General features: G+C 46.6%; 1 protein-coding gene across 2 annotated transcripts in view; it reads left to right on the top strand.

Annotated features, from left to right (window-relative positions):
- PHF12 (PHD finger protein 12) overlaps nt 1-26,665 on the top strand; it is a 412,981-nt gene that overhangs the window by 364,279 nt on the left and 22,037 nt on the right. For both annotated transcript variants that reach the window (XM_078680081.1, XM_078680083.1), the window contains exons 11-13: nt 1,963-2,106; nt 5,523-5,624; nt 7,209-7,291. In XM_078680081.1, coding sequence (XP_078536207.1) covers nt 1,963-2,106; nt 5,523-5,624; nt 7,209-7,291 — 329 coding nt within the window. The remainder of the gene's footprint in view (nt 1-1,962; nt 2,107-5,522; nt 5,625-7,208; nt 7,292-26,665) is intronic.

Here is a 26,665-nt window from a genome sequence, read left to right on the forward strand (position 1 = left end):
ACCTCAGCCAAGGTTGAACCTAGCTTCATTCCAACCCCAATCAAACTCTGAAGGCATATTTAAATTTCCTCAACGTTTTTCAGATCCATGATGGAGCTAGTAAGCCGCACCTATATGTTTAGGAAAACTTCTTTTTGACCATACAAGATGCCAGTGGCCGTGGCACCTCCCCTGACACTGGCCTTAAATGTACACCTGGCACCTCCATTTATGAATCTACCTCCACCATATTGGTGATTGGGAGGGCGGCAGAAGTGCTCGACTCTCCAGCTTCCTTCAGTGAGGTCAAAACAAATTTCCTCAGAGGCACTGCTGCCGGGAAAGACCTCCTCAGAGCCACTACTCTCTATTAATGAAGCCCTCAGAGAGACACCCTACTGGGCACCTGGGCAAAGCTAGGATCTTTCCCCCCTTTCAATAGGTAGAATGCTACGAGACGTTGGCCTGCTCTGGTGGACCCACCTTCCCTTGTCCAGGGTCCCATATCGCAAAGCCTCATGGTACAAGTCCCCTCTTCCTCCCCAACTACACCTCAGGACAGGGAGTCCACATGCATGGAGGCCTTTGGAGGAGGGATTATATCCTCCTGGGGCATTACTCGAATGGTACGACCGGCACTGAATCGGATCCTGTGAACGGATCCTGGGGGCCTGACTGTCACTGAAGCGGCTGGCACGGAACCGGATGGGGCCCCTTCAGACCCGGCACGGCCCGAAGGCTCACCAGTGGTGTTGGGGAACCCATATATGAGGCACATGCTCTCATAAAGCTTTTATTTGGGATGTGGTCACTCCGGCTCCCATAAAGTTGGGGATTTCGGCCCAGGCACTGCAGTGGAGCCAGGCCTTGAATGATGATGCTCTGTTGACTCGTTGCCTGACGGACAAGACTTACCCAAATATCCTGAGGATTTGGAGTGAGACGAAGATCTCAAACTTCTTGACCACTCCCAGGACCTGGAGTGTCGCCCACTTAGCTACCATGAGCTTGGAGTACTGCTCCAGCAGAGCCTTAGGATTCAAGGCGTGGCAGTCTGAGCACAACTTCAGGTTGTGGTCTCACTTGAGACCACCACAGGCATACAGTCGCTGCAGGGCTTGAAGGTTGACTTTCCTGGAGGACATCCCTGCCACATCAAGAGGAAAAACACTAAAAAAAGAGAAGACAAAAAGTCAAAAATTCTGAATGGGTAGCCCTTCTTCAGATCACTGCTGAGTAGCATGGAAAAGTCTGATGTCAGAGCTTAGGTGGCAACTATATAGGTGCCTCAGACATCACTACCAGCGCGGACGATACACGCGGGTCCAAGCGACACCATCTACTGGCATGCAGGGTACTGCTCATGAAAAATCTTCTGGATCCAGTTCGATGCCTGGGAATCTCAAAGGTAAGGATCCTGCAGCTCGATATAGTTTCTACCAAATAAGGCGCTACTGAAGATAAGTAACTTGTTTTTTAGGACTTCAGTGAAGACCAATTCTTCCCCTTCATAATGCACACTAACTAACATGTATGCAGTCTTATATGTAGTAGAGATTCCCGCGAATGCACTTTTTCTGTAAGCTCTTTAAAAAAAATATCTGACACATGCCGTGCACCCTGCTCTTCTATGCATGCACTGCAGCATACAAAGATATCTGCTGACCTTACACTACAGATTGGATGGTTCTTTGCTGGCCTTTACACCTGCATTTAAGACACTAAGATTTTTGCTTCCTCAGATGCTGTGCAGACTGGAACTTTTTCTGAAGCTGCCCCTGCTCCTACAGTGATTATTCCCAAGTGCTCAATGTCTCAAACATTCAGTGATGGTCATTGTTTTTTTTCCTCTGGTTAGAGAAGCATAATTAGTACGTTGTTAAACATGCTCAAGCAGAATGTTTCTCACTGATTGGAAATACTCATCTGGTCAGGTGGACCTGGTACTAAACTTCTCAAAGCTAATGCTGCTCTTTTCCACAGAGATCGAAATAAACCTGCTGGATGACAAGCTTGTTAAGTTTTTGGCCTTCCAGAGGATACAGCAACTTTTCACACCTAAGGCATCACCAGCAGCCAACAGTGTAGCTCCGCACCAGCCACCCCCTGTCGGGACGCAGCCAGAAGGTGAGTGTCCTGCAACACATGGCTATGGTATAGGCTGTTTGAGTAACACTTGAGCAGCGATTGGTTACTTCAACCCTGCTACTAACCAACCACACCTACGGTGTACATCGAGGGGGTGAGGGGGGAGTGTTCTGCCATCAATATTTACTTTTTGCTCCCTTTAACTGGTCATCCATGAAAGCATATATTTTGTGTTATAAATCTGTTCTGAATTCACATGCTATGTGCTGTTCCACCATCTAGTAACTTGGTCAAAAAGTGGAAGGCAGCAGAAGGGTCGCAAGCAAATCTAGAAGATCTTCAAGCTGCTAACCCATTCTTACTAGTATAATGGTTTATTTTGCAGCGTAATTCTCTCCCAGATTCATTCCTTGCTTTATTGTATTGTTTACTCCACTGTAGTTGGTAGCATATGCTGCTGTAAATCACATGCTCTTCACACTCTCGCCAACTAGTATTGGGCACAGATGTTTGCAGGTTGTTTTTCTTTGGCATCCAACCTTCAAAGCTGCAGACTTCCTGCCAGCCAACAGGTACACCGCAATCAACACCACCTCAATGGCACTTCCCTTCAAGACCTCTGCAGCCCTTTCAATGCAGAATTAGGGAATGGGCGGGCTTGTTGAGCAAATGAATTCAGCAAAGGATAGCCCCACCACATAACATCACTGGAGGAAGAAAAGAAGACTTCCTCTAGGAGTGGAGATCGATCACCTCGGACAAATAGATACTGAACATTGACCAACACAGTTACTGTATTGAACTCCTATAAACGCCACCAAGTGTCATGCAAAAAAAGAGAAAACATACGAAGGAAGAGCAACAGCATTTGCAACAAAAGGTGCAGGAGCTGCAACAAAAGCAAATGACGGAAATGTACCAAGCAAAGTGATTAACAAGGGAATTTGCCTGTTTGTTTCCTGGTGCTAAGACAAATCACTGAGGCCAATTCTGGATCTCCAGTTTCTGAACAAATTCATAATGAGACAAAATATCAAAATTACAACACTTCAAGAGGTAATTTCGTGTCAGTGGAAAGAGGAATGTATGGCAACAATAGAGAAACGGATGACTATCTGCATGTACCAGTGAGCAAGAAGCATAAAAGATGAATTTGCTTAGTTGTCAATCAAGTACACAATGAGTTCAAAGTTCTTCCTTTTTGGTGTAAATTCAGCTCCCAGGGTGTTTACAAAATGTCTAGCTGCAATGTTAGAATATCTAGGAAGACAAGGAATATATGTATACTCCTACCTAGATGACTGGCTAGTAAACATTAGCTTGTTCACACAATGCTAAATGACCATAAAGACAGTTATCCATACACAGTTCAGACTGGATTTTTCAATAACATTTGGGGAAATATTCCCCTGTACCAGAAAGGGAAACTGTCTTCTTGGGATCAAGGTTCAACTCCAGGGACCCCCAAAGTATTCCCGTCTGCCCACAGGATCCTGGCATTAACAGACCAAGCCCCCCTTTATCAGAATGAGCACTATGGCTTCATGCATTCCATGAATCCCATATGGCAGGCTACTTATGAGAAGACCAATACAAGACTGGATACAGAAACAGTTGGGAATATCTAGCACTTGCTTCTCAGAAGGTACAAAAGTAAATGGCATGATGAAACTTAAGCAGTGTAGCAGTAGGCAGACCTTTTATGCTGCAAGCTCCTTCGGGGAATGTTACCATTAATTCACCCCACATGGGATAAAGAGCACACATGGTGAACTAAACATCATGGATTTGTGGAAAACAAGGGAAGCAGTACAACACATTTGTGTGTTGGAACTGAAAACAGTCTTACTGGTTCTAAGAGCTTTTCACACATGGATAAAGGAGTGGACAGTGAAAACTCTGAGATAGTAGGACAAATAAGCTTTCTGATGGTAGTATACCTACCAGGTGCCCAAAACAGTGGCAGCCAGGCCTAAGCAGGCAAGCAACCATCTCACACGAATGAGATGTGGAACACCAAGTATTAGAAAAGGTACACCAGAAATAAATGTTTGCAGCACCAGAAAATGCAAAATTACAAAACTTTGCATCCATGCACCAACACCACCTGTCCCATGGAATGCCCACTCAATAGACTAGTCAAGGTAATTTGCCTACTTCTCCAGTGCCCCCCACCCCCGGGAGACCAGCATGAGGCACCTCCGGACCATGCAGTCTTATGGTACAAACTTAGGAATTTTCTCAACATGGAGAAAATCACAGCAGCATTAGAAAACAAAACAAGTTGTTTTTTTTTTTTACACAAGATGATCGACCTTTTGCATAACATTTTTGTCTCAGGAATTCAAGGCACTCGCTTTTCCAAAATATCTGCAAACTTTGAAACTCACACAAATTCATGCTTCTATGCAGGACTAGATGAACTCCTTCCGATCATTAAAGCAGCTATTTTGTCAATATAAACCTAAGGGAGCGAACCAATTAACTGTGCTAAACCGGAACTCCTTCATATTTTTTTGCAACTGGCGTTCCGTTTTAGGTCAGCTTTCATTTTTCCTTTTAGTTTTCTTCTCCCACCCTCGTATCCTAACCCCTAACCCTTCCCCATCAATTTGCCTCTTCCCACAGGCCTCTGGATGTAGGTTGATGTGTGTTTACAAAAAAACAGATATGAATCATTGAAAAAATGTCCTGTCCCTGGGATAGTCTTACACCACCGCCAGTCTCATAACCTGGCACGAGTTTATCAGAAGGCATCCTCCATATCCAATTGGTATTCACTTTATAAGTCAGTTGTAACCAGGCCTTCGGCAACACCGTTTAACGTGGAGCACTGAAAGTGTACTCAGAGACGTTAAGTCCATTGGAAACAAAATCTAGCCAAGTCCTGGTAAAAAAAACAAAAAACACACGCAGTCCTTATGAAGTACTGGCGGAGTTGTGGGCAATAATGGGTATTTTTTCAATGAATCAATTATCGGCATACCGTTGTTTCTGCAATGTTGTCCTGTAGAAAAAGCTATGCATCTCTATGACTGGGAAAAGTTGTGCAATCTCATATTTTTTTAACTTTTGTCACAGGAACCACTTAAATATGGAGCTTGAAAATTGGCCTTGGCATTACAGACTTCATTAAGTTTTATGTCCAACAAGCCAGTTAGTCATCATGTCTGTCCCAGACAGTCTTATCCTAAAACAACAGAACAAAAGTGAGGTGAAGATGTTTGGCACTTTTTCCTGATGCAAAATCTATTTTCTTCAAATTAGTGCAGTTCCTTTTTTTCTCCCACTTATAAAATGGTGGGTCTTGTATGCAGTGCAAATAGAAATCTGTCACTTATGAAGGTCTATAATCTGGTGTGGCAAATGAGTGCATTCCCAGCATGGGATGAGGCACATTTAAACTGAGATGCATCGGTGTTCTATTCTAATTATCTGCTCTCTTTTCTTTACAGCACAGAGAAGGGAGGTCCAAGCCCGGGCTGTTTTTTATCCTCTTATGGTGGGTGTGGGTGCAGCCGTCAGCATGTGTTACAGGACCCTTTACATTGGGACAGGTGAGACACTGGAAATGTCATTATATTATACTCATTCACATGGTTTTTGCCAGAGTTCTCAAAATAAAAAAACTGTCAAGGATATGTGTTTTTTCATTATGTAGGGCATGAGCATTGTGATTACAATCATTTCTAGGCTTGACAGACTGAACCCGCTTTGATTTCTACAGCAACACTTGGATGGTACGGTCACAAAGGCAAATGAGTCCAAAATCGTAGCGCCTCTCCTCTGTCAATGTACATAGGTTCTGACCTCCAGGAACTAATAGGCGTGTATTTGGCAATCTTTCCCTGAAGTGCATTTTTCCCCACCAGACATTTAAATGTCAAGCAAAGAAACCTGAAATGATTTAAACAGCCACTTTGTTTCTACCTGTGCAAGAATGTAGTAGATCCAAACCTAAATGTTCTTGAGATCAGATGGCATTTTGGACTTTCTATAAAGGTTTCATCTAACTAGAATACTCGTCTTAAGGACTTTTGGATGATCCAATTAAAAATTCATATGGCATTCAACCACTATTGATTGAAATGAAATGCTAGGTTCTCTTGATCAGACACCGTTTCAATACGATTGTTTTAGTTACTACCCCAACTTAGAATCACAGACATACAGAGTCCACAGAGTGTGCCTGCAAGCATGTTTTTAACAAATGTATTACCAAAAGTAATAGATGCTGTCGGGTGAAAGTATTTATACAGCTATGTTTATCTTGCTTGAAGCTTTTTTGAGATTGTGGTAAAACTCAAATAGATCACATAACGTTTCCCAGTTGTGTGCTTTGTATGAGACTTCCCAGTAGTGGGCTAGATTTAGTCCTTATATCTTTCCTCTCCTTGTTTAGTCTTCCCTAACCAGTGAAATACTGCTCTCTCCTTTCGTTTAAACATTTAGTACTAGATTGAACACTGATCAGCAATTTACTGCTGCATGACTATTGAAAAGGGAAATGAAAGATGCTAGAGCTGCATGTACCACAATTGTGCAGGGATTCACCACTGCATTTGCCAAAGTGCTGTAGGGCATTCAGGAAGTCACTCACTTGTGAAACCTTCTATGATGCTTTGTTCTAGTACCACCACAGTCTGTTTAGTAGGAAGCTGGATTGTCCGACTGCCCTGCCTAATTTCTTTAGACGTTTTTATGGTGTCTACTTTGGTGGCAGCTAGTGTTAGAGTACTGAGACTTTAGGCAGGACTGCTGCCTCGGTCACCCTAGGTAATGTAGAGTTTGCTCATCCTGGAAGTAATCACTTTTGATTGCTTGTAGTGTGCGACCAGTTTTGCATTAAAGGTGCATTACCTTTTATTTCCCCACCATTCAATACTTGAGAGCATTATTTATTCGAGCAGAGATTCATTTTCCGATACTTTTACCTGTATATATGAGCAAAGATGTGATGAATTGAGTATAATCCACAAGGACTACTCACCAAGTTTGCAATCCATACATTGCTAATTTCCTTTTGTTTGCATGTTGCGGTTGCATCTTTGCAACAGAGTACAAAAACTGTACTATGTGATTCTGATCTGTTAGTCAATCAAACATTGAATGAATTGTCATCTGATGCTATTCTTTTTCAGGAGCGGATATGCATGTGTGCCTTACGAACTATGGCCATTGTAACTTTGTCTCGGGAAAACATGCCTGCATATTTTATGATGAGGTGAGTTTCCCAGTAATTCATTTGATACATTCTTAAAACTGTCCCAGATTTCATGGTTCCACTTAACCGTTCTCACTTTACAAAGTGAATTAGCTTTTGTACATTATGCAAGTTCATATTTCTGATGGATACTTCTAACTGCAGTTCCCTCGCCTAGCAAATTTCCCCTAGGTGCCAGACTAGATCTGGCAGACTCGAAAACTGTGGTCCTGCATGCTGATAGGTGGCGCCTTGTGACACTGCGCTATCACCATTCTTCTCTGGATATGACAAATGAGCCTGGATATAATTGCAACCCGTGCATGCTGATAGCAGTGCCATTATTTACGTGCGTTCAGCCACGTATCCATAGCTCTGCTCCTTCATTCAGTAGGCGAAGAGATTTTTCTCAAAACAGTTTTCTAGTGTGTGAGAAGCTGGGTTTCTGTTGCAGTAACCCCCCCACTTTTTGCCAGACGACTGATGCACTTTTGACTTGATGTGCCCTTGGTCCCTGCCAATCAGGTTCCCAGGGCCTGTGTTCTTTCACCCAAAACTGTACCAAAACCCATTTTGCATGTCTGGCCCCAGGTCAGCCCCTGGTAAATGGTACCACAGGTACCCAGGGCACTGTAACCAGGGAAGACCTCTAATTGCTGCAGCACTAATTGTGCCACCCTTAGATGCCTTGTGCCTTTACACACACACTGCCATTGCAGACTGCGTGTTTTGGTGCAAAACAAAGTGAACAGTCGGCATGGTACCCATCCCTGTGGGCCATGCCTACAACCCACTGCCTGGCATAGATCAGTCACGCTTCTAGCTGGGTGCCCTATACCAGTGGTGAGGGTACAGGTGTATGAGCCCTGTACCTCTACAGTGTCTAAGTCCATTCTTAGACATTGTAAGTGCAGTGCTGCCATTAAGAGTAGATGGTGCTGGGACTTTGTCATACGAACTCCACAGCACCATAATGGCTAAACTGAAAACTGAGAAGTTTGGTATCAAACTTTTCAGCACATTAAACCCACACTGATGCTAGTGTGGGATTTGATGAAAAATACACTCCGAGGGCATCTTAAAGATGCCCCCTGAAACATGACCTGCCTCTGGTAGTTTCCCACCAGCCTGCCACAACGAGACATGTTTCTGAATCCCTATGGTGGGAGCCTTCGCTCCCTGAGCCCAGAAACAAAGCCTTTCCTGGGCAGAGGTGTTCACAACTCCCACAGGAAGAGCCATCTTTGGCAGGGGAGCTTCAAAGACCTGGCAGCCTTTGTAATTCGACCCACAGCCTCTCCTGGTGTCAGGAGCAGGCCCCCTTCCTGCCTTCCCTCCTTTTTGGTGGGAAGACAGGTGGGAAAAATTAGCCAGCCCATAAGGTGCTCCCACCTCTGCCAATCCCACCCCTCAGGTGGGGGAGGCAAGGTGAAGCCCACTCTTCAGTGCACGCCATCTTGCAGATGGCAGGCACTCCCTAATCAGGATTAGGGATTGTGCTCACTCCTTCACCAGGAGTGAGCACACCAAGGGTGTAGTAACCCTAAAGTCAGTAGCCCATTGGCTACTGACCTCGGGACCCCTAAATATAGTATTTAGAGGGCACCCCTGAACCAAGAACTCAGATTCCCGCAACCTAAGAAGACCAGCATTGGCAATAGGTCTCGCATACGGGACCTTATAAGTGTTTAGCGATGCAACAGTTGGTGTTGTTGCACCAAGGATATTCTGCTGCGTAACTAAATACTTATAGGGTCTGGTCGGAGTATGCACTGACGGCTGGTGGTGTGTGCCTGGTGGAAGCAGGCACTGACGGCTGGTGGTGTGTGTGCCTGGTGGAAGCGTGCACTGACGGCTGGTGGTGTGTGTGCACTGACGGCTGGTGGTGTGTGTGCCTGGTGGAAGTGTGCACTGACGGCTGGTAGTGTGTGTGCCTGGTGAAAGTGTGCAGTGATGGCTGGTGGTGTGTGTGTGCATGGTGGAAGCGTGCACTGACAGCTGGTGGTGTGTGTGCCTGGTGGAAGCGTGCACTGACGGCTGGTGGTGTGTGTGCCTGGTGGAAGCGTGCACTGACGGCTGGTGGTGTGTGTGCCTGGTGGAAGCGTGCACTGACGGCTGGTGGTGTGTGTGCCTGGTGGAAGCGTGCACTGACAGCTGGTGGTGTGTGTGTCTGCTGAAAGCGTGCACTGACGACTGATGGTGCGTGCCTGGTGGAAGCAGGAGCATTCACAGTGATAGAAGACCCAAATGAAACTGACGAAGAGGGAGGGGGAGAAGGGAGGGAGAGTGCGAGCAGAGGAGCTTGATTCACAGCTAGAAGACACAAATAAAGCTGACCAGGAGGGAGGGGGGTAGTGCAAGCAGAGGAGCCTGATTACAGCAATAAAAACACAGATGGCAGATGTGCACGAGCTTATGAACGCAAGCTGTAGGCCGGCAAAAGCCTCTGGTGGCACTTTTAAAAGCCACTTACTAAATGTCTCGAAGAGACATCGCTGTGCTGTCTCAGGCGAGACCTAAAAAAGGACGAAAGAAGACGCCGAGCAAAGGAGACTGCAGAAAACAACTGACTTGTCCCGAGCCCTACCAGCCCATCTGCAGTTTCCTGAGATCCTGTGCCAAAAATCGCCCTGTCCTACAGCCAGCGACCTCCTGAGGGAGAACTAACAGCCTTCAACAAAAACCGGACCGCCTGTGAACAGCAGCTCTGTTCAGAAGAAACACTAAAGAAAGACTCCGAGCCTGCTGAGCAAAAAGAAACCAGACGCCTGGAAGCACCACTGCACCTGTCGACTATGACTCAATTTCGAATAGCCCACCGGTCCCAGCGAGATCTCCCAGCGCACCAGAGTTCAAGTCCACCATGGGTTGACCCCTCCAGGATCCCCCTTTGCCCTGAGCCGAACACCAGGAGCTTGACTCCCATAACCTTGTGGCCTGCTCGCCAGAAGCCACCAACCGGTGGCCCCCTTAACCCCCATTGGATAACATTGTACCTCAACACTCTGCACCCGTCCACCCTAGTGCAGCTGAGGGTGTAACAAGATTGCACCCTTGACCTGAGGGGGGGGGGCTGAGCCTAACCCCAGAACACCAACTCCCACAACAAAGTACTTACCTTTAAACCGATAACACTATTTTCCTCCTTTGGATAACATTGACTGTTTTTCTGTGAAAAGTTTCTAAGTGTGAAGTTGGAAAACCTAAAGAAATTCTTTAAAGTTGTACTAACTAACAAAAATGCTTTTACTTACCTGTTTACAGGAAGTGTCCCAGTGCAGTATACAGGCATACTGCACTATTTAAGAAAAGTAATCTCAAAAGTACCTGTAATTTTACTAAAAACCCTATTCAAGTCTATGTACTGTATTTACAAATTGCTTTTCTCTGAAACAATACTGTAAGTCAAAACAAAGTGCCCATCACAAATCCAGACTGTATTACAACTATATATTTACTGCAAAGTACTTATCACTTACCTGTGGCAGGCTTGCTTGGTTCTTGGAAATAAAATAACTAAGAATATTTTTATACAAACACAATTGGTGTGAAGTGCAGTCTTTGAGTGTGTGAAATCATTTGCTGATTGTGTGTGTGCAACAAATGCTTAACACGGTCCTCTGATACTGCCTTACTGTTCGACCACACTACCCCAAATAGAGAGTTAGGTTCGATCTACTTTTACCTCTGCCTACCTTTTGGGTTCCACTGGACTCTGTGCACACTATATATCACTTTGGTATTGTATATACAGAGCCAGCTTTCGACAGTGTGTACACATGTTACCCCCACAAGACAACAGGATTCAACCTTTTTGGGGCTTTCGCAACAAATATTTGTGACAGATCTCCATGAGCGGAGCTTCTAGTGTTTAGGTTCTTTTCACAGCTCCAAGGCCTGCAATGACTGCGCCCAGATGAACCCTATGACCTTCCACAGGCGTGAGGCAAAGCTCTACATGACAAAACACTAGAAGGCTCCTCGCCGGTCTCTCTCCAGGTCAAATTCAAGGACCTGGTCGCGAGATAACTCTTCCTCATGGTCGAAGTCTTTGGATAAGTTGTAGAAGAAACAGAAGTCAAGCAGGGCTCTGCACCTTTCTGCAACTCATGATACAAGGTAGAATGGCATAACTGTGTCTTCAACTCTCGCTCCAGTTCCACTGAAGGGCCACTTCCAGCTGTAGTTTTGATGCACCCTGAGATCCCAGGTCTGTCAGCAACAAGGCAGCAGGTTGAGGCCTATCGAGAAGCCGTGCTGCACATCTTTAGCATGCTTCCATCTCCAAGGATTCGCAAGGACTCAGAGTTGTGGCCAGATCCAGATCTTGATGTGCCACAGGCTCAGCTGAATCCATCGGACTCAGACATTGTTCCCTTGCCTTGCAATTGTGCGCAAATGTTACACCAGCTGAGTCAGCCTTGCGGAGGTGAAAGTGGTGGGGATGGGTGAGGGTTTGCCCCGTCCTATGATTTTAACTGATACAGGGCCTACAAGATGCCAGTGGGCTTGACACTTAATCGGATACTGGGCTGGTTTTCTAACCCCACCCACCCTTCCCCCACCACAGGGCTCCAACAGTGGAAAGCTCTTCATTTGCTACAGTCATCAAGAGGGCTGTTGAGGCCCTTAACATACACATCCCCACTATGGAGGTAAAAACAAATATTGACCGAGATCCTACAGCCTGACTAGGCATCGATCAAACCTCTGCTGTCCTTCACTGACACACTTCTGGGCACTTGGGCTAAACTGTACTTGGTTCTCCAGTTATCCGATATGTCACCCGCCAACACGGACCAGCCAGGAGACCCAGACTAGCTAACACACCACCCAACATCTGGAAGTCTGGTGGTAAAGGCATCCACAATTATAACGATCCCGAACGCCTTTCTAACAATGCCACCTAACCAAATCAAAACAAGTGGATAGATTCAAACTCTTATATTCTCCTCCGCAAGGCTCCCTCTTGTGGTATATAAATAAATAATACCGGATCTATTTTTTGAATGAATAAATGAATAACAGATAGCTCAATAAATAAGAGTCAAGATTCGAGGTAGTAGGAGTTTTGCAGGTTTATTACAGCATAAAGGACAGGAACAGGACAACCTGCATAGGAATAGGATGGCAGGGCCCAGCAGCTGCTGGGGCTGGATCTGGGATGAGCGCGCCAGGAAGGATAACCTTTTAATAACAGTACATGAGCATATATACATAACGCAAACACATAGCATTACATCGCAATAGGCGTAGCAGTGGGAGGAGCAATAGGCGTGACGCGTAGCAGTCGCGAAAGATAAGGGTGAAAAGAGGTGTAACAGAGGCGTATACATAGACATGTGATGCAGACGTAACAGAATATGTCATGAATGGGGCGGAAACATGGAGGGGGCTACCTAAGGAGCCGGGACCTCTGACCTAATGGTGCGCGCAAACTGGCAATGACGTGTTACTAGGAGAAACTGGGGGCTTCGAACTCTGTGCTAGGAGCAGAGACTGAAGTCTGGAGAGTCAGGGCGACATGTACCTAAGCAGTATCTAGTATCTGATGTTTAGAGAACATGTTTGATACAAACTAGAAGTTATCGGGGTAAAGGCGAACAGACTCTAAGACTGGAGCATGCATTATTCTACATGTAGTGCGTGATGAAGAATATTAAATGACCATTAATACAGTATTTCTCTAACATGGAGACGTGAAGGCTAGACAATGACGGAAACTATTGATGCGATTCAGTGGCTTTAGGAATGCAGAGAAGGAGGGCTGGACTGATAACTGGAATCATAACATACTCTTGGCAGACTCAGAGGCAGAGCCAAGCTGAGCCGGGCACTGCGAGGCAGGAAGTAAGTGAAGGGTCGAGGACACAGGTGGGGGCTGTATCGCTCCTCAGCGAGGGCTTCAGGAGACAGGAGCTGAATCTGGTGTCCGGGCCCTTTTGAGGCCTAGAAACGGGGACTTTACAATGGAATAACGTGCACACTGAGAAACGTGGCAACGTAGCTTTACATAGGCCTGATATTCGTAGTATTCACGAGAACTGGGAACTGACATACTAGAGGTGGACACAACTATAATTGCGTCTTTAATCGAACATGGGGAATAACATATGCATATTAATCATGCACAGATAACATATGATGGATGACACGTAGGGACACAGAACATGGCAAAATTTACTTTTCCACATTCCCTCCTTGTCACTACGTTTCCATCAGGAAACATCAATATTCATGATACCATCTATCATTTCATACAGTATCATTTGCTCGTCTCGAATTTTCTGGGAACGTGTTTTAGAACGGGGCTTGGGACTAGGAATACAAGAGGTAGCACAAATGCCGCAAATCGCAGGGCCACATTGTATACAGAGGCAGCAGCTAAATATGATCGCTACTGCAATACCTAGAAAAGACAAGACTTTCCATCCCCAAGCGGAAATTATATTCCAGAACCAACCGGACCATGTCCAGGTGCCTGGATCTTGGTGTAACAGATGGGCAATTTTATGGAGTCTGGTTATAGCTGAATAAACAGACGGCGCGTTATTTGGAATGAAAATGCAGCAACTAGATCCGATGACTCTACAGGCCCCGCCCCTATCGGCCAATATGACGTCAAGGACGAGACGATTCTGTAAAACGACAAATCTCATAGCAGATTGCTCTTCGGTTAAGTTACCTAGAGCAGAGGCAGTCTCATTGACAACTACTTCAAGGGTTCTTGTTAACCTACGGATTAGCTTACTATTCTGGATAGGTCCTATAAATTTATTTATTTATTTATTTATAAATTTGTAAAGCGCCTGGTGACCCGGAGGCATCCCCGCGCTGTGGAAATGCGATATCCAAGAGGAGGGGGGGGGACCGGACGACTATTTGGGGAATAAGAAAGTCTTAAGTTTTTTTCGGAAGATGGCGTGGGAGGGTTCCAGTCGCAAGTGGCGAGGCAATGCGTTCCACCCTGACGAGGCTTTGACCGAGAAGCGGCGGCCGCCGGTACGAGCCTTCTTAAATTTAGGGACGATGGCTAGATGTTCGTCGTCCGAGCGCAGTGACCTTGGGGCTTTGTAGGGGGTGACAAGGTCTTTCAGGGCGGCCGGGCCGGCGCCATTAATGAGTTTATGACTGGTGCACATTGCTTTAAAATCAATTCGCTGGCGGACAGGGAGCCAGTGAAGGGCCTTGAGGGCTGGTTTAGCAGAGGCTCTAGGGGGGAGGTTCATTATGAGCCTAGCCGCAGCGTTTTGTGCCCGTTGGAGTTTGGCTAAGGTGAACTCTGGTGCACTAAGGTAGACGGCATTGCTATAATCAAGTCTGGCTAGGATGAGCCCTTGAACCAGCAGCTTCCTGGAGAGCGGGGGGAGGAGGGGGAGGATCTTGCGGGTAGACCGCAGGAGGCCAAAGCATGTTCCAGCGGTCTTGGTCGCCTGGGTTTTCATGGTAAGGCTTGGTTCGAGCCAGACGCCTAGCGTTTTGACTTCAGTCTTTGGAGTGGGAATCTCGCCAAAGGTATCCGGCCACACCGCGGCGGGGATTGAAGACCATTTATTACCCAGGAGCATAATTTCGGTCTTAGAACCGTTCAATTTTAGGGAGGATTCGCACATCCAGGAATAAATGTCCTGGAGACAGTTCCGCAGGCTGTCTGGATGTTTGTCCAGCTGGGAAAGGGAGACGACCAGTTGGGTGTCATCAGCGTAGTTGACAACCTTGATCCCATGGGGGGTCACAACATCATCCAGGGGGGCCATGTAAACATTAAACAGGGTGGGACTAAGCGAGGACCCCTGCGGGACTCCGCATGTGAGTGGAAGGGGGTCTGAGCGAGAGTTGCCGTCCCACACCTGAAAAGTACGGCCTGATAGAAAGGAGTTAATCCAGGCGTGTGCGGAACCCACGATTCCTGCCCTGGCCAGGCGATGTAGAAGGACACGGTGATCCACCGTATCAAAGGCGGCACTGAGGTCCAGGAGGATCACCGCCACTGATCCTCCTGAATCCAGAATGCGCCTTGATTCCTCAATGACGGAGAGGAGGGCTGTGTCCGTGCCCTGGCCGGGCCGGAAGCCGGTTTGAGATGGGCGCAGGATTTTGTTGGTCTCAAGGAATTGGGAGAGTTGGGAATTAACTAGTTTCTCTGCCATCTTGCTGATGCATGGAAGGAGTGATATGGGTCTATAGTTAGACATGTCGTCAGGATTCAGATGGGGTTTTTTTAGCAGGGCTTTGACAACTGCGTTTTTCCAGCTGGGTGGCACTGTGCCTTGGCGTAAGGAGGTGTTGATAAGATCCCTGATGGTGGTGACTATGCTGGGGGCGGCAGTTTTTAATATTCTAGCCGGGGCTGGGTCAAGAGGTGAGCCGCTTTTCATTTTGGATAACGTGGAGGTGACCTCAGTGAGAGAGGTAGCTCTAAAGGAGGACAGCTGCGGGCTGTTCGTGCAGACCTCAGTATCCGGGGGGTTGTGAGGGGTAATCATGGGGAGGGAGTCCAGTATTCGTGTGATTTTAGAGTCAAAGAAGGAAGCAAGGTCATTGCTTCTGTCTGGGGGGGCATGGGAGGCGCTAGGGGCCGATGGTATGTTGAGGAGTTCTTTGACGATCAAGTACGCTTCTTTTGAGGAATTGGAGGCGTTTTGGATTCTGTTGTCATAGAAACCTGCCTTGGCAAGTTTGAGAGCTGATTTATAGTGTCTTACTGAACTATTGTAAAGGTCTTTGTTGCTGTGTAGCCAGTCTTTTCTCCATTGCCTCTCGGCCTTTTTGCACTCTTTGCGTAGGTCCCTGAGGTCAGCATTGTACCAGGGGGCTTGGCCCTTTATCCTGTTTTTAATCTCCCGATTTTTTATGGGGATGAGTTTGTCGAGGGTGGACGATATCCAGTCTCTGACTTGGGAGTCAGCGATGGCGGGGTCCTCAGAAAGACTGGGGGTCGAAGCGTCTAGGGCTGTGGACCAATCTTCCACCGAGAGTCTAGCCCACGCTCTGTCTCTGGTGAAGGTGGGGGATTTTTGGGGCCTTTTACAAGTTCCAGGGAGATGGGTCGTGACCAAAAAGTGGTCCGTCCACGGGAGGGGTTGGGACTTGATGTAAAGGAGGGAGGGAATATTGGAGAACACCGGGTCGAGAAGGTGCCCTTTCGAGTGAGTAGGATCAGAGTTGGCGAGAAGCAGACCCAAGGCCGCTAGGTCGTCGATAAGGTCGGTTGCCCCAGTATCGAGGGGATCCTCGAGATGGATGTTTAAGTCACCAGTTATGATAAAGTTAGATGAAAGGTGAGCTGTGGAGGTGACGGTTTCCAGCAGGGCAGCTGTGAAGGGGCCCGAGTAACCGGGCGGCCGATACACCAGGAGGCCTGACAGGGAGTTGGTCGAAGACAGCTGAATCATGAAGAGACAGCTCTCTGAGTCTTGGATCGCGCAGTCTTTTGTTCGACAAGTAAAGTGGTCCCTGTAGATAATGGCCAGTCCACCTCCTCTACCTAGGGGGCGAGGTTGAGACATGATGAGGAAACCCGGGGGGAGGGCCATAACAATGTCAGCGTTGGAGTGCTCCGTAATCCAGGTTTCTGTGAGTAATATTATGTCCAGGTTAAGGTCGACAATAAGATGGTTGATAAGCAGGGCGTGTTTAGGGAGTGATCTGCAGTTAAGAGTTGAGATTTTGAGAACAGGGGGAAGGGCCGGGGGTTTTGGAAGGGAGAGATTGCTTGGTTTGCATTTATCGCAACGAGGAAAGGGGACAGTAGGATCGAGTAGTGCCAGACAGGCGCTGTTTTTAGTGGGTCTAAGGCTGAGAAGCTCTCTACGAGAGTAGCTTACCTTGGAGGCGGCTGGGACAGGCATAGTGTCTGGCCCAAGGCCCGGTCGTGCGCGGACGGGCGCAGACGGGCTTGCCTTAGGCGCGCCTTCGGCGCGCAAACGGCGCTCCCGCTGCGCTCGTCCGCTGCGCGTCCTGTAGTTGCACATTTTATGGGAGGGGGAGGGGGCGTGGCCTCAATGTGGGCGTGGCCTCCCTTCCTCGCCGGGAATGGCGGTGCAAAGTCGCTTTTACTCGCGCGTTTTGCGTCGGTGCAGCGAAGGAGTCGCTGTTCAAGAGCGTCTCTACCCGCTGAAGAAGCTGGCAGCCGGGTGAGTGAAGAGTTTTAAAAAGTACAGGGAATTCAAGTGACACACAAGTGAATAATAACAAGTTTTTTTAAAAATTGAGCGTCTCCCGGCTTTCCGCCTCAGGAGTATAGCAGTTTCTGACTAGTAGCGCTGATGGCGGCGCTTAAATACTGTGGCGGGTGGGCGTGGCCTCAATGTGGGCGTGGCCTCCCTTCCTCGCCGGGAATGGCGGTGCAAAGTCGCTTTTACTCGCGCGTTTTGCGTCGGTGCAGCGAAGGAGTCGCTGTTCAAGAGCGTCTCTACCCGCTGAAGAAGCTGGCAGCCGGGTGAGTGAAGAGTTTTAAAAAGTACAGGGAATTCAAGTGAAGAAGAAGAAGAAACCTCTATTGAAATCTGTATACTGTTCTAGAGCAGTTTCAGTATAATCGACAATTGGGGACTCGATCTCCCTTCTATGTCTAATGTGTACTAGATGTGTGTTTCTATGATAATCAGGTGGGGCTAGGAAAACTGGTGGCAGTAGGAAGGCAATGTAACAGGTTCCCTCCCAATCGAGGGGCAGACGAACATATGCGGTCTGACCACAAATAAAATAAGAATGACGTGAAGCTTTGAAAATAGATTTCCCACTGTCACTATACTTGACAATAGTAGTACAATCACTATGTCCTACATGTACGGAACCATTATTTCGGACACATAATTCGCCTTTGACTGGTAGTACTGAAATAGCAGGTAAATCTGGAGTGGAATCAGACTGAACATTCAGGACCATGAAATTCGAAGAATAATTACCTAAATTATACACTTCATTTTCTAGATCTAACCCGGTTCTGTGGGGGAGACCTGGCTTGTCTGGAAAACATGTACTGTTAAGAAAAGACATATCTGTTGAGGATGACGTTAACGTGGACCATGCTCCACACGATCCGTTATGTGAAAAAGGATAAGGAAAAAGTGGCAGAACTCCCTTCGGTGTCTGGAAAGGGGGGAGTCGACCACACACCCAACAATTAGTGGCATTGCTGGTCTGGTGTGAATAATGTAACATGCGGATGAAAGAATTATTTCGCATAGCGAGGCGGTAAGAGAGTTCATGAGGAGGCAGATCACTAAACGTGTGTTCTACCGTAACATTAGAAGACGTATTTACATGAGAAACTGGAAAATACAGGTAAAACGCATAACTGGTACAGGAAATCATAATACTGAGAAATAATATGAAACATAGAAAAACGATACATCGGATTGAGTTTTGACTAACTCTCTCACTATGGGGGTCTACTTTATACATGTCAGAAACAGTCTCACCGTTTCACCTAGGGGAGGACTTAGACAATCAAACTGGCTGACTTATTTTACTAGACCTTAACTTGAGTTTATACTCCTGTTGCGGAGTTTTCTCTAACTGGGAAGGGTTCGTAGCAATGTCTTTTGCGGGACAGTCCTTAGAAATAATACTTTGGCAGTCCTTTGAATCCTGGGAAATGTTCTTTGAGACTGGTTTCAGTCCATAAAACTTCTTTATGTGCGAAAGGTTCACCCAGCCTTTGCGACCCTCCAACTTCACGGCTGTACGGGTGGCGAGGAGGACCTGTCGGGGCTCCTTCCAGCGAGGCTCCAGCGGACTTGAGCGGTCAAAATTCCGGACAAGGACCATGGATCCTGGAACGATTTCATGCGGTGCCACCTCGGTGTTGTCTGGAAATGCGGCGGCAACCTGTGAACGACAAGAGTTGAGGGCAGACATCAAGGAAGCTAGGTAATCTGTCAGCATATTACTTGAAACATCGGTAATACTTCGGGGTCTAGGAGTACCCCACATGTTAGGGGGGCGGCCGAAAACGACTTCATACGGGGACAGACCTGATCTGGAATGTGCAACCATGCGCATATAGAACAAGGCAACTGGCAGAGCTACTAGCCAGTCCACACCTTTCTCTTTACATACTTTGGCGATGCGAGTTTTCAGGGTCTGGTTATGTCTCTCTACGAGACCTGCTGCTTCAGGATGGCGTACACAATGGAACTTCCACTGGTACCCTAACAGAAGGGAAACATGCTTCATGAGTTCAGATGAGAATGGCTGGCCGTTATCAGAATATACGACTCTAGGGAGTCCATAACGGGGGAAGAACTCACGAACCAACTGCTTGGCAGTGGTCGCGGCTGTGTAATCTGGGACTGGATATGCTTCTGTCCACCTGGACGAGGCGCATACAACTACAAGGACATACTTGAAACCTCGACATCGCTCCATCTGAATATAATCCATCTGGAGGACTTCAAAAGGGTGGTCAGGGGGCTGGAATCCACCTTGTTCCACCGGGACACTTTTACCTGGATTAAACTGACAACATATCATACAGGTACGGACTTTCTGCTTGGCTGCAGCTCGTAAATGCTTGTTGAACCAAAGGTTCTGGATACTGTCTAACATAGCTTTTTCTCCTAAATGTGCTGGACTATGTGCGGTATTAATAATGACTTGAACCATAGAGTCGGGGAGAAACCAAGTGGCTTTTCCTTTTGTTAACCATCCCTGATCTGTCTGGCCCCCTCCTTGTTCGGACCATTTCTTGATTTCTTCGGGAGTAGCATGTAACTGGATATCTATGACATCTTGAGTAGGGTCCTTAACTGTCATACATGTAGTCGGATCTGGAGTGTGTGTCATGTTAACTGGGATGTCTGGAGTCTGTGCTGTAAGCTTGGCTGTGCGATCTGCTAGATCGTTTCCCTGGGAAATAATGTCAGTAACTTTCGTGTGTGCTTTGCATTTCATGATAGCAATGGATGTCGGTAAATGTATTGCATCTAACAGAGCTTGAATAAGGAGACCATGCTGAATCTTGGTTCCATGAGAAGTCATGAAACCTCTCTCCTGCCATAGCACTCCAAAGTCGTGTACGACTCCAAATGCGTAGCGCGAATCTGTGTAAACATTAACTTTCAGGTTCTTGGCGTGTATGCAGGCTTGTGTCAGAGCAACTAGCTCTGCTGCTTGAGCGGACAGGATGTCAATACGGTGTGTTTCAATAACTTCGGTGTCGGTAGTCACTGCATACGCAGCGACTAGTTCTCCTGTACTTGTTCTCATGCATGAACCATCCACATAAAGTGTCAGGTCGGGATCTGGTAATGGAATATCTGTCAGATCTTGTCTTGGCTTTGTCGTAATATTAACTACTTCCACACAGTCGTGTGTGTCTGGACTTAAAGTAACTGATGGTAACAGTGTAGCAGGGTTCAGGATGTTGCAGCGTCTGATTTCTATGTGTGGCTGAAACAGTGTCAATTCATAACCTGTTAAACGTGCAATTGTCAAGTGCTGAGTTTGTGTTCGGTTTAAAAGAACTTCCACGGAGTGTGGAACTTGTACTGTCAGGGAGTGTCCTAACACTATGGAATCACTTTGTCTGATAGCTAGGGCTGTGGCTGCAACTGACTTGAGGCACGCAGGCAGAGCCTGGGCTACAGGATCTAATGTGCTCGAAAAATAAGCACAAGGCGTGTACTGTCCTGCTTGATCTTGTGTGAGAACAGATAATGCGGTACCTTCGCGTTCAGTGACGAAAAGTGTAAAAGGCTTACTGTAGTTCGGTGTAGCTAGAACTGGAGCTTGACATAGGGCTTTCTTTAACTCATTGAAACTGTGTGTATGTTCAGATGACCAAGGGAGGACAGTCGATACGGCTGCCTCCTGTGTCGTTAACTGTATCAGTGGTTTGGCTAGAAATGCATACTGAGGAATCCATTGTCTGCAATAAGAAGTAAGGCCGATAAAAGCACGTACCTCCTTCTGGGTCTTGGGCTGAGGAAGACTCGCTATTAACTGGATACGGTCTGGTGTTAACTGCCTACCCCTCTTGGACAGTAAGTGTCCTAAGTAGACCACTTGCTGGACACAGAATTGAAGCTTTGAAGGGGACACCTTGTGCCCCATCTCGGCTAGGAAATACAAGACTGTAAGGGATGCTCGCTCGCAAGCACGTTCAGAACGGGCTGTGATCAGTAGATCATCGACATACTGGAGCAGGGCAGTGTCAGTTGGCATGTGAATGTTGTCTAGTTGTCTCTTAAGTGCTTGACTATAAATACTAGGACTTTCTGTGAAACCTTGAGGAGCTCGTGTGAACATATAGCTCCTTCCATTTAAACAAAATCCGAAAAGGAACTGGCTGTCTGGATGAATGGGGACACTGAAAAATGCGTTCTTGAGGTCTATGACTGTAAAAAATGAGGCTTCTGAATCAATGGCTGTTAATAGGGAAGAGATATCTGGGACAACTGGATACTGGGGAATAATACATTTATTAAGCTCTCGGAGATCAATCACTAATCGATATACTGGGGGTGCATTTGGATCAGTACGTTTCATGACTGGAATGATCGGAGAATTGCATACATTGGAGTCAGTTTCTACAACTACTCCTTGAGCCATGAGCTCGTCAATAATTTTGGATAAGGCTGCTACAGCCTCAGGTGGCAATCTGTACTGTCTGATTCGTGGTAACACTACACCTGGCTTGAGAGTCACACGATGGGGTGTGATTTGCATATAACCAACATCAGTTGGACCTTGCGCCCATAGATGCTGCGGGACATTGGACAATCTTGGATCAAAATCTCGTAATACATAGTGATACTTGAAGTCACGTAGGAACAATCGTATTCCCTCTGGGGAACAGCATATAACTGCACCTAACTCTTTCAGTGTTTTAATACCTAACAGATTCTCTGGACATGACTTAGTAAGTAACAGGTCAGTAGTACGGGACAATGGACCTACTTCTAGAGTAACTGGCTTTGATATTTCATTTACAATGGGTTTTCCTGAAAATCCAAGGGAAACATTTCTTGAGCCTGAGAGCGGAGCCCCTGGAACTTCGGCGTGACTTATAGTGGTCCTACTTGCCCCTGTATCAATCAAAAACTTTCTATCTTTCCCTAGTACTTGACTGTGAACATAGGGACCTTCTTGATCTACAGGTATCTCGATGAGAGGCAAGCCTACCTCCCTCTCTAGGCTGTTTCATGAATATGGCTGATACTCTGGATACTCAGACTGTGCATACTGGTACATCTGCTGTGTAACGTGCTGTGTTGCAGCGATGGGCTGCGGTGCTGTAACTGTCTGTGGTGCATTCTGTGGCTGAGGAATCTGTGAAACTTGTTCTTGTCTAGGCGGACGTGGTCTTTCTTTAGTCTTACCAGTAGCTATGTTGTGTTTCAGAACTGCACACTCGTTTATAAAATGACCTGGCTGTTTACAATAATTGCAGTTTCCTTTAACGGGAGCTGCGGGATGACTGGCTTGATTTGGACCCCTCTTCTGACTGTCTTGAGGAACAGATTGTGCAACTAGTACTTTCATTTTCGTGTCTTTCATACGTTTTCTCTCGTGTTCTTGCTCTTCTCTAATTCTATTCTGGTGGTATTGGAGCATCTGGGACGGGGTATTAGCTTGCCAGGTACTTTCGACTTTCAAAACTCGATTTTTAATTTGTGGACTTGAATTCTCGACTAATTTAGTAACAAAAAGGTGAGGGTATGACTCACTACTTGTCTTGAGGCCACTGTTGATGCTAAAACATTTCTCAAATCTAGAATAAAAATCACTAATGTCTTCGTCTTGTTTCTGTTTACAGGCTGAGATTGCATCCCAGTCTTCTTTTCTAGTTGTCAATAACCTAGGCAAAACTTGTATTAACAATTCTGGTAATTCTTTACATTTCGCTCCAAGACCGGTACCTGGTACTCGTGCCTTGTCTTCAGCTTCTAGAACTGCCCAATCGATCTTTTTCTCTCCCACCTCCCATTCTTTTTCCTTGAGCTTTTCATACACCCCTGCGGGCAACAGGACCTTTAACATTTTAATTATATCTGGATACGTGTATTCTCCCATACGGAGCATGTCTTTTAATTCTCGATGGAACCCTGCTGGATCTTTATCATGACAGGGGATTAATTTTTTCATCTCTAAGAGTTCCATCTTTGTGATCGGGGTGTAAACAAACACTCGTTCTAGTTCGCCACCCGTTCCTCTAACTGGGTGGACTTCTCGTAACGGATTCTGTCTCTCTATGTAAAATGGTTTACTTTCTGGGGGTGAGACATGAACAAAATGCGGGTTCAAAAACGTTCTATATTTGTGACGCTGTTCTAGAATGACACTAATTAAATCGGTACCTAGACCTTTCCATCTATACTGGAGTAACTCGTTCAGGATATCATGTAACGGGCCTGGATCAGAGTGTTGACCCTCATACAATGTAATGAGGTGCTGGATCATATACATACCCGCCAGTCGTTGCTCGGCTGGGGGCATTTTCAGAAACATTTGTGCCACTATTTCGTCTGGAAAAGTGGTAGAATCAGTAGTCCATCGGACTGCTGATCGGGCTAGTTCTTGTTCATGCATAGTACTTAACTCACTATAACCGATTCGTGATTTCAGAATGTGATCGGTAGCTTGAAACACTTGTTCTAGAGAACCTTGTTCTGGTGCTGGATGATGGAAAGTTGACTTGTGTTCTAGGCGTGAATGACGATCTGGAAATCTAGATTTTCCTACATACGCTATTCTGTCGGGATTCTCGTCATCTACCTCTTCAGTATCAGAGTTACTTTCTTTCTCGCTTACTTGTGCTGCTTTACGTTGATCGTGTAACCTTATTATTTCTTTACGGATTTTTTTGTACATACTTTCCATAGCACTGATAGTCTTGTGCTTACCCTCGGCTATATTATCACTCCACTTTGTCAGGGTTCTCATTTCGGCTTGATCTTTGGACGGGTAATCTTGTTCTCTTATTAGACAATTAATCAGAAACTTTAATATCATGAGCTGGGTCTCAGCTTTCCTTTGAGACATGGCCTCGCCAATGCTTTCTGGATCATCCCCGGTACGGATGAAACGATATATTCTGTCTAGATCTTCTTTCATATTCGGTAGGGTGACTAGATACTCGGTCACCTTTCTTACGCGTAATGAATATAAAACCATATTATCCTCGCCTGGGACTGGATCATAGCCGCATTCATTAAGGGCTTTTCTTATTTCTGCTACAGACTGATGTCTGGGCGTACGCTGTGAAGCTTGCATATGTAATTCGGCTGTCGTTAAACGCTTATGTGGCGGCGGGGTCTGAGGAGGACCTCCTCCTGCGGCCCCTAAACTAGAATCGTCGACTGATCCTCTTCGTCCTGGCAGAGTGGGAAATGGAAATGCAGGCTGGACTTGTATGGCGGGCTGGACCGGGGGTACCGTAACAGGTACTCCGGTGTCTGGAGGAGCGGGAAGTGCCTGATTTACAGGGACTGGCGGAGCGCGAACAGGATTTGCATATTCTGGGACTGTGTCGTCCAAATAGGACGAAATGAAAATATCAGCTGCGGTCTGTTTGTGACGTAGCTTGGTCGGAACTAATGGTGGCGGAAAGTTACTGGATGCCTCTGGGGTCGCTTTTGGCAAGCCCTCGGCAAGAAGAGGATACATACCCTTAATGAGGGCATTCCTCTGTCTGTCTGACTGTTCGGTTTTAACTCGTTCACCAATCTCGATTAATTCCCTTTCTTGGGCTCGTTCTAAGGATTCTCTACTCAATTCTGACTTTCTGATTTCTTTTTCGGTTCTTTTATGAGATTCTTTGCGCCATAACTCGATGGCATCTTTCTGTGACTGTCTGGCTTTCTTTTTCCACAATGCTTCTTCTACTCGCATGATGCACTCGGCATCCCATGTGCCTGATACAGGCCATCTATACTTTTCCTCTAACTGTTTGGTATACTCTACCCATAAATCTAGATACAATATGGCACTTATGCCATGCTTCTGATACATAAAATGACCTGGACTGTCCCTAGGCGGGACAGGAACTGCTGCTTCTAGCAGACCTTTTCTAGTTCTCAACTGACGCAGTTTTGAAAAGAGCGGCATGACTGAACTATGATCTGGACACAATACGATACACAATAAACACGATAACTACTTCACACTCATTCCACGACATCAAGATACATGAATAACATTCAGAATAACAGTTCGAACAGAATACTACCTGGAATACGGAAAACAGAATACATGACTTTTCTCGAGAACAGAACTGACTAGAACAGAAACTAGATGCACTGCTGAAACAGTACGAAACTTACCGGTCTCATACAGACACGTCAGGACCCGTATCCACCGGAGTGGACACTTCGTTTGTGGGACTGTGTACCACCAACCCACGGACCAGAGTCAATTAGATTGACCCTGTCTAGATACTACCCCAGTAATGGTACTCACCGGGCAGTAAGAACGGAAGGCCTCGGACTGGACTGGACTGCTACGACGACGGACGACTAACTTCGGACTTCAGTTACGGGTGGACCTCCGGATACCTCGGACCTTGGACTCTCGGCTTGGGCTCTGGTCGGGACTCGCCGCGTTCCTCCACCGCCTCGTCTGGATGCTGGACCGCCTCCTCCGTCTCCTCCGTGGGCCTGAGGGATACTTGAAGCAGAAATATCTGCACGTGCACGGTATGGTTCCGTCACGGCTGCAGAGGGTCAGGGGGCCGGCGTGGCTTCACCGGCGCGTGGGGAAAGGGCAAGTCCCTGTTCGGGCGCCATTATGTGGTATATAAATAAATAATACCGGATCTATTTTTTGAATGAATAAATGAATAACAGATAGCTCAATAAATAAGAGTCAAGATTCGAGGTAGTAGGAGTTTTGCAGGTTTATTACAGCATAAAGGACAGGAACAGGACAACCTGCATAGGAATAGGATGGCAGGGCCCAGCAGCTGCTGGGGCTGGATCTGGGATGAGCGCGCCAGGAAGGATAACCTTTTAATAACAGTACATGAGCATATATACATAACGCAAACACATAGCATTACATCGCAATAGGCGTAGCAGTGGGAGGAGCAATAGGCGTGACGCGTAGCAGTCGCGAAAGATAAGGGTGAAAAGAGGTGTAACAGAGGCGTATACATAGACATGTGATGCAGACGTAACAGAATATGTCATGAATGGGGCGGAAACATGGAGGGGGCTACCTAAGGAGCCGGGACCTCTGACCTAATGGTGCGCGCAAACTGGCAATGACGTGTTACTAGGAGAAACTGGGGGCTTCGAACTCTGTGCTAGGACCAGAGACTGAAGTCTGGAGAGTCAGGGCGACATGTACCCAAGCAGTATCTAGTATCTGATGTTTAGAGAACATGTTTGATACAAACTAGAAGTTATCGGGGTAAAGGCGAACAGACTCTAAGACTGGAGCATGCAT

Source organism: Lissotriton helveticus, chromosome 3_1, assembly GCF_964261635.1.
Source record: "Lissotriton helveticus chromosome 3_1, aLisHel1.1, whole genome shotgun sequence".
NCBI classification, from domain to species: domain Eukaryota; kingdom Metazoa; phylum Chordata; class Amphibia; order Caudata; family Salamandridae; genus Lissotriton; species Lissotriton helveticus.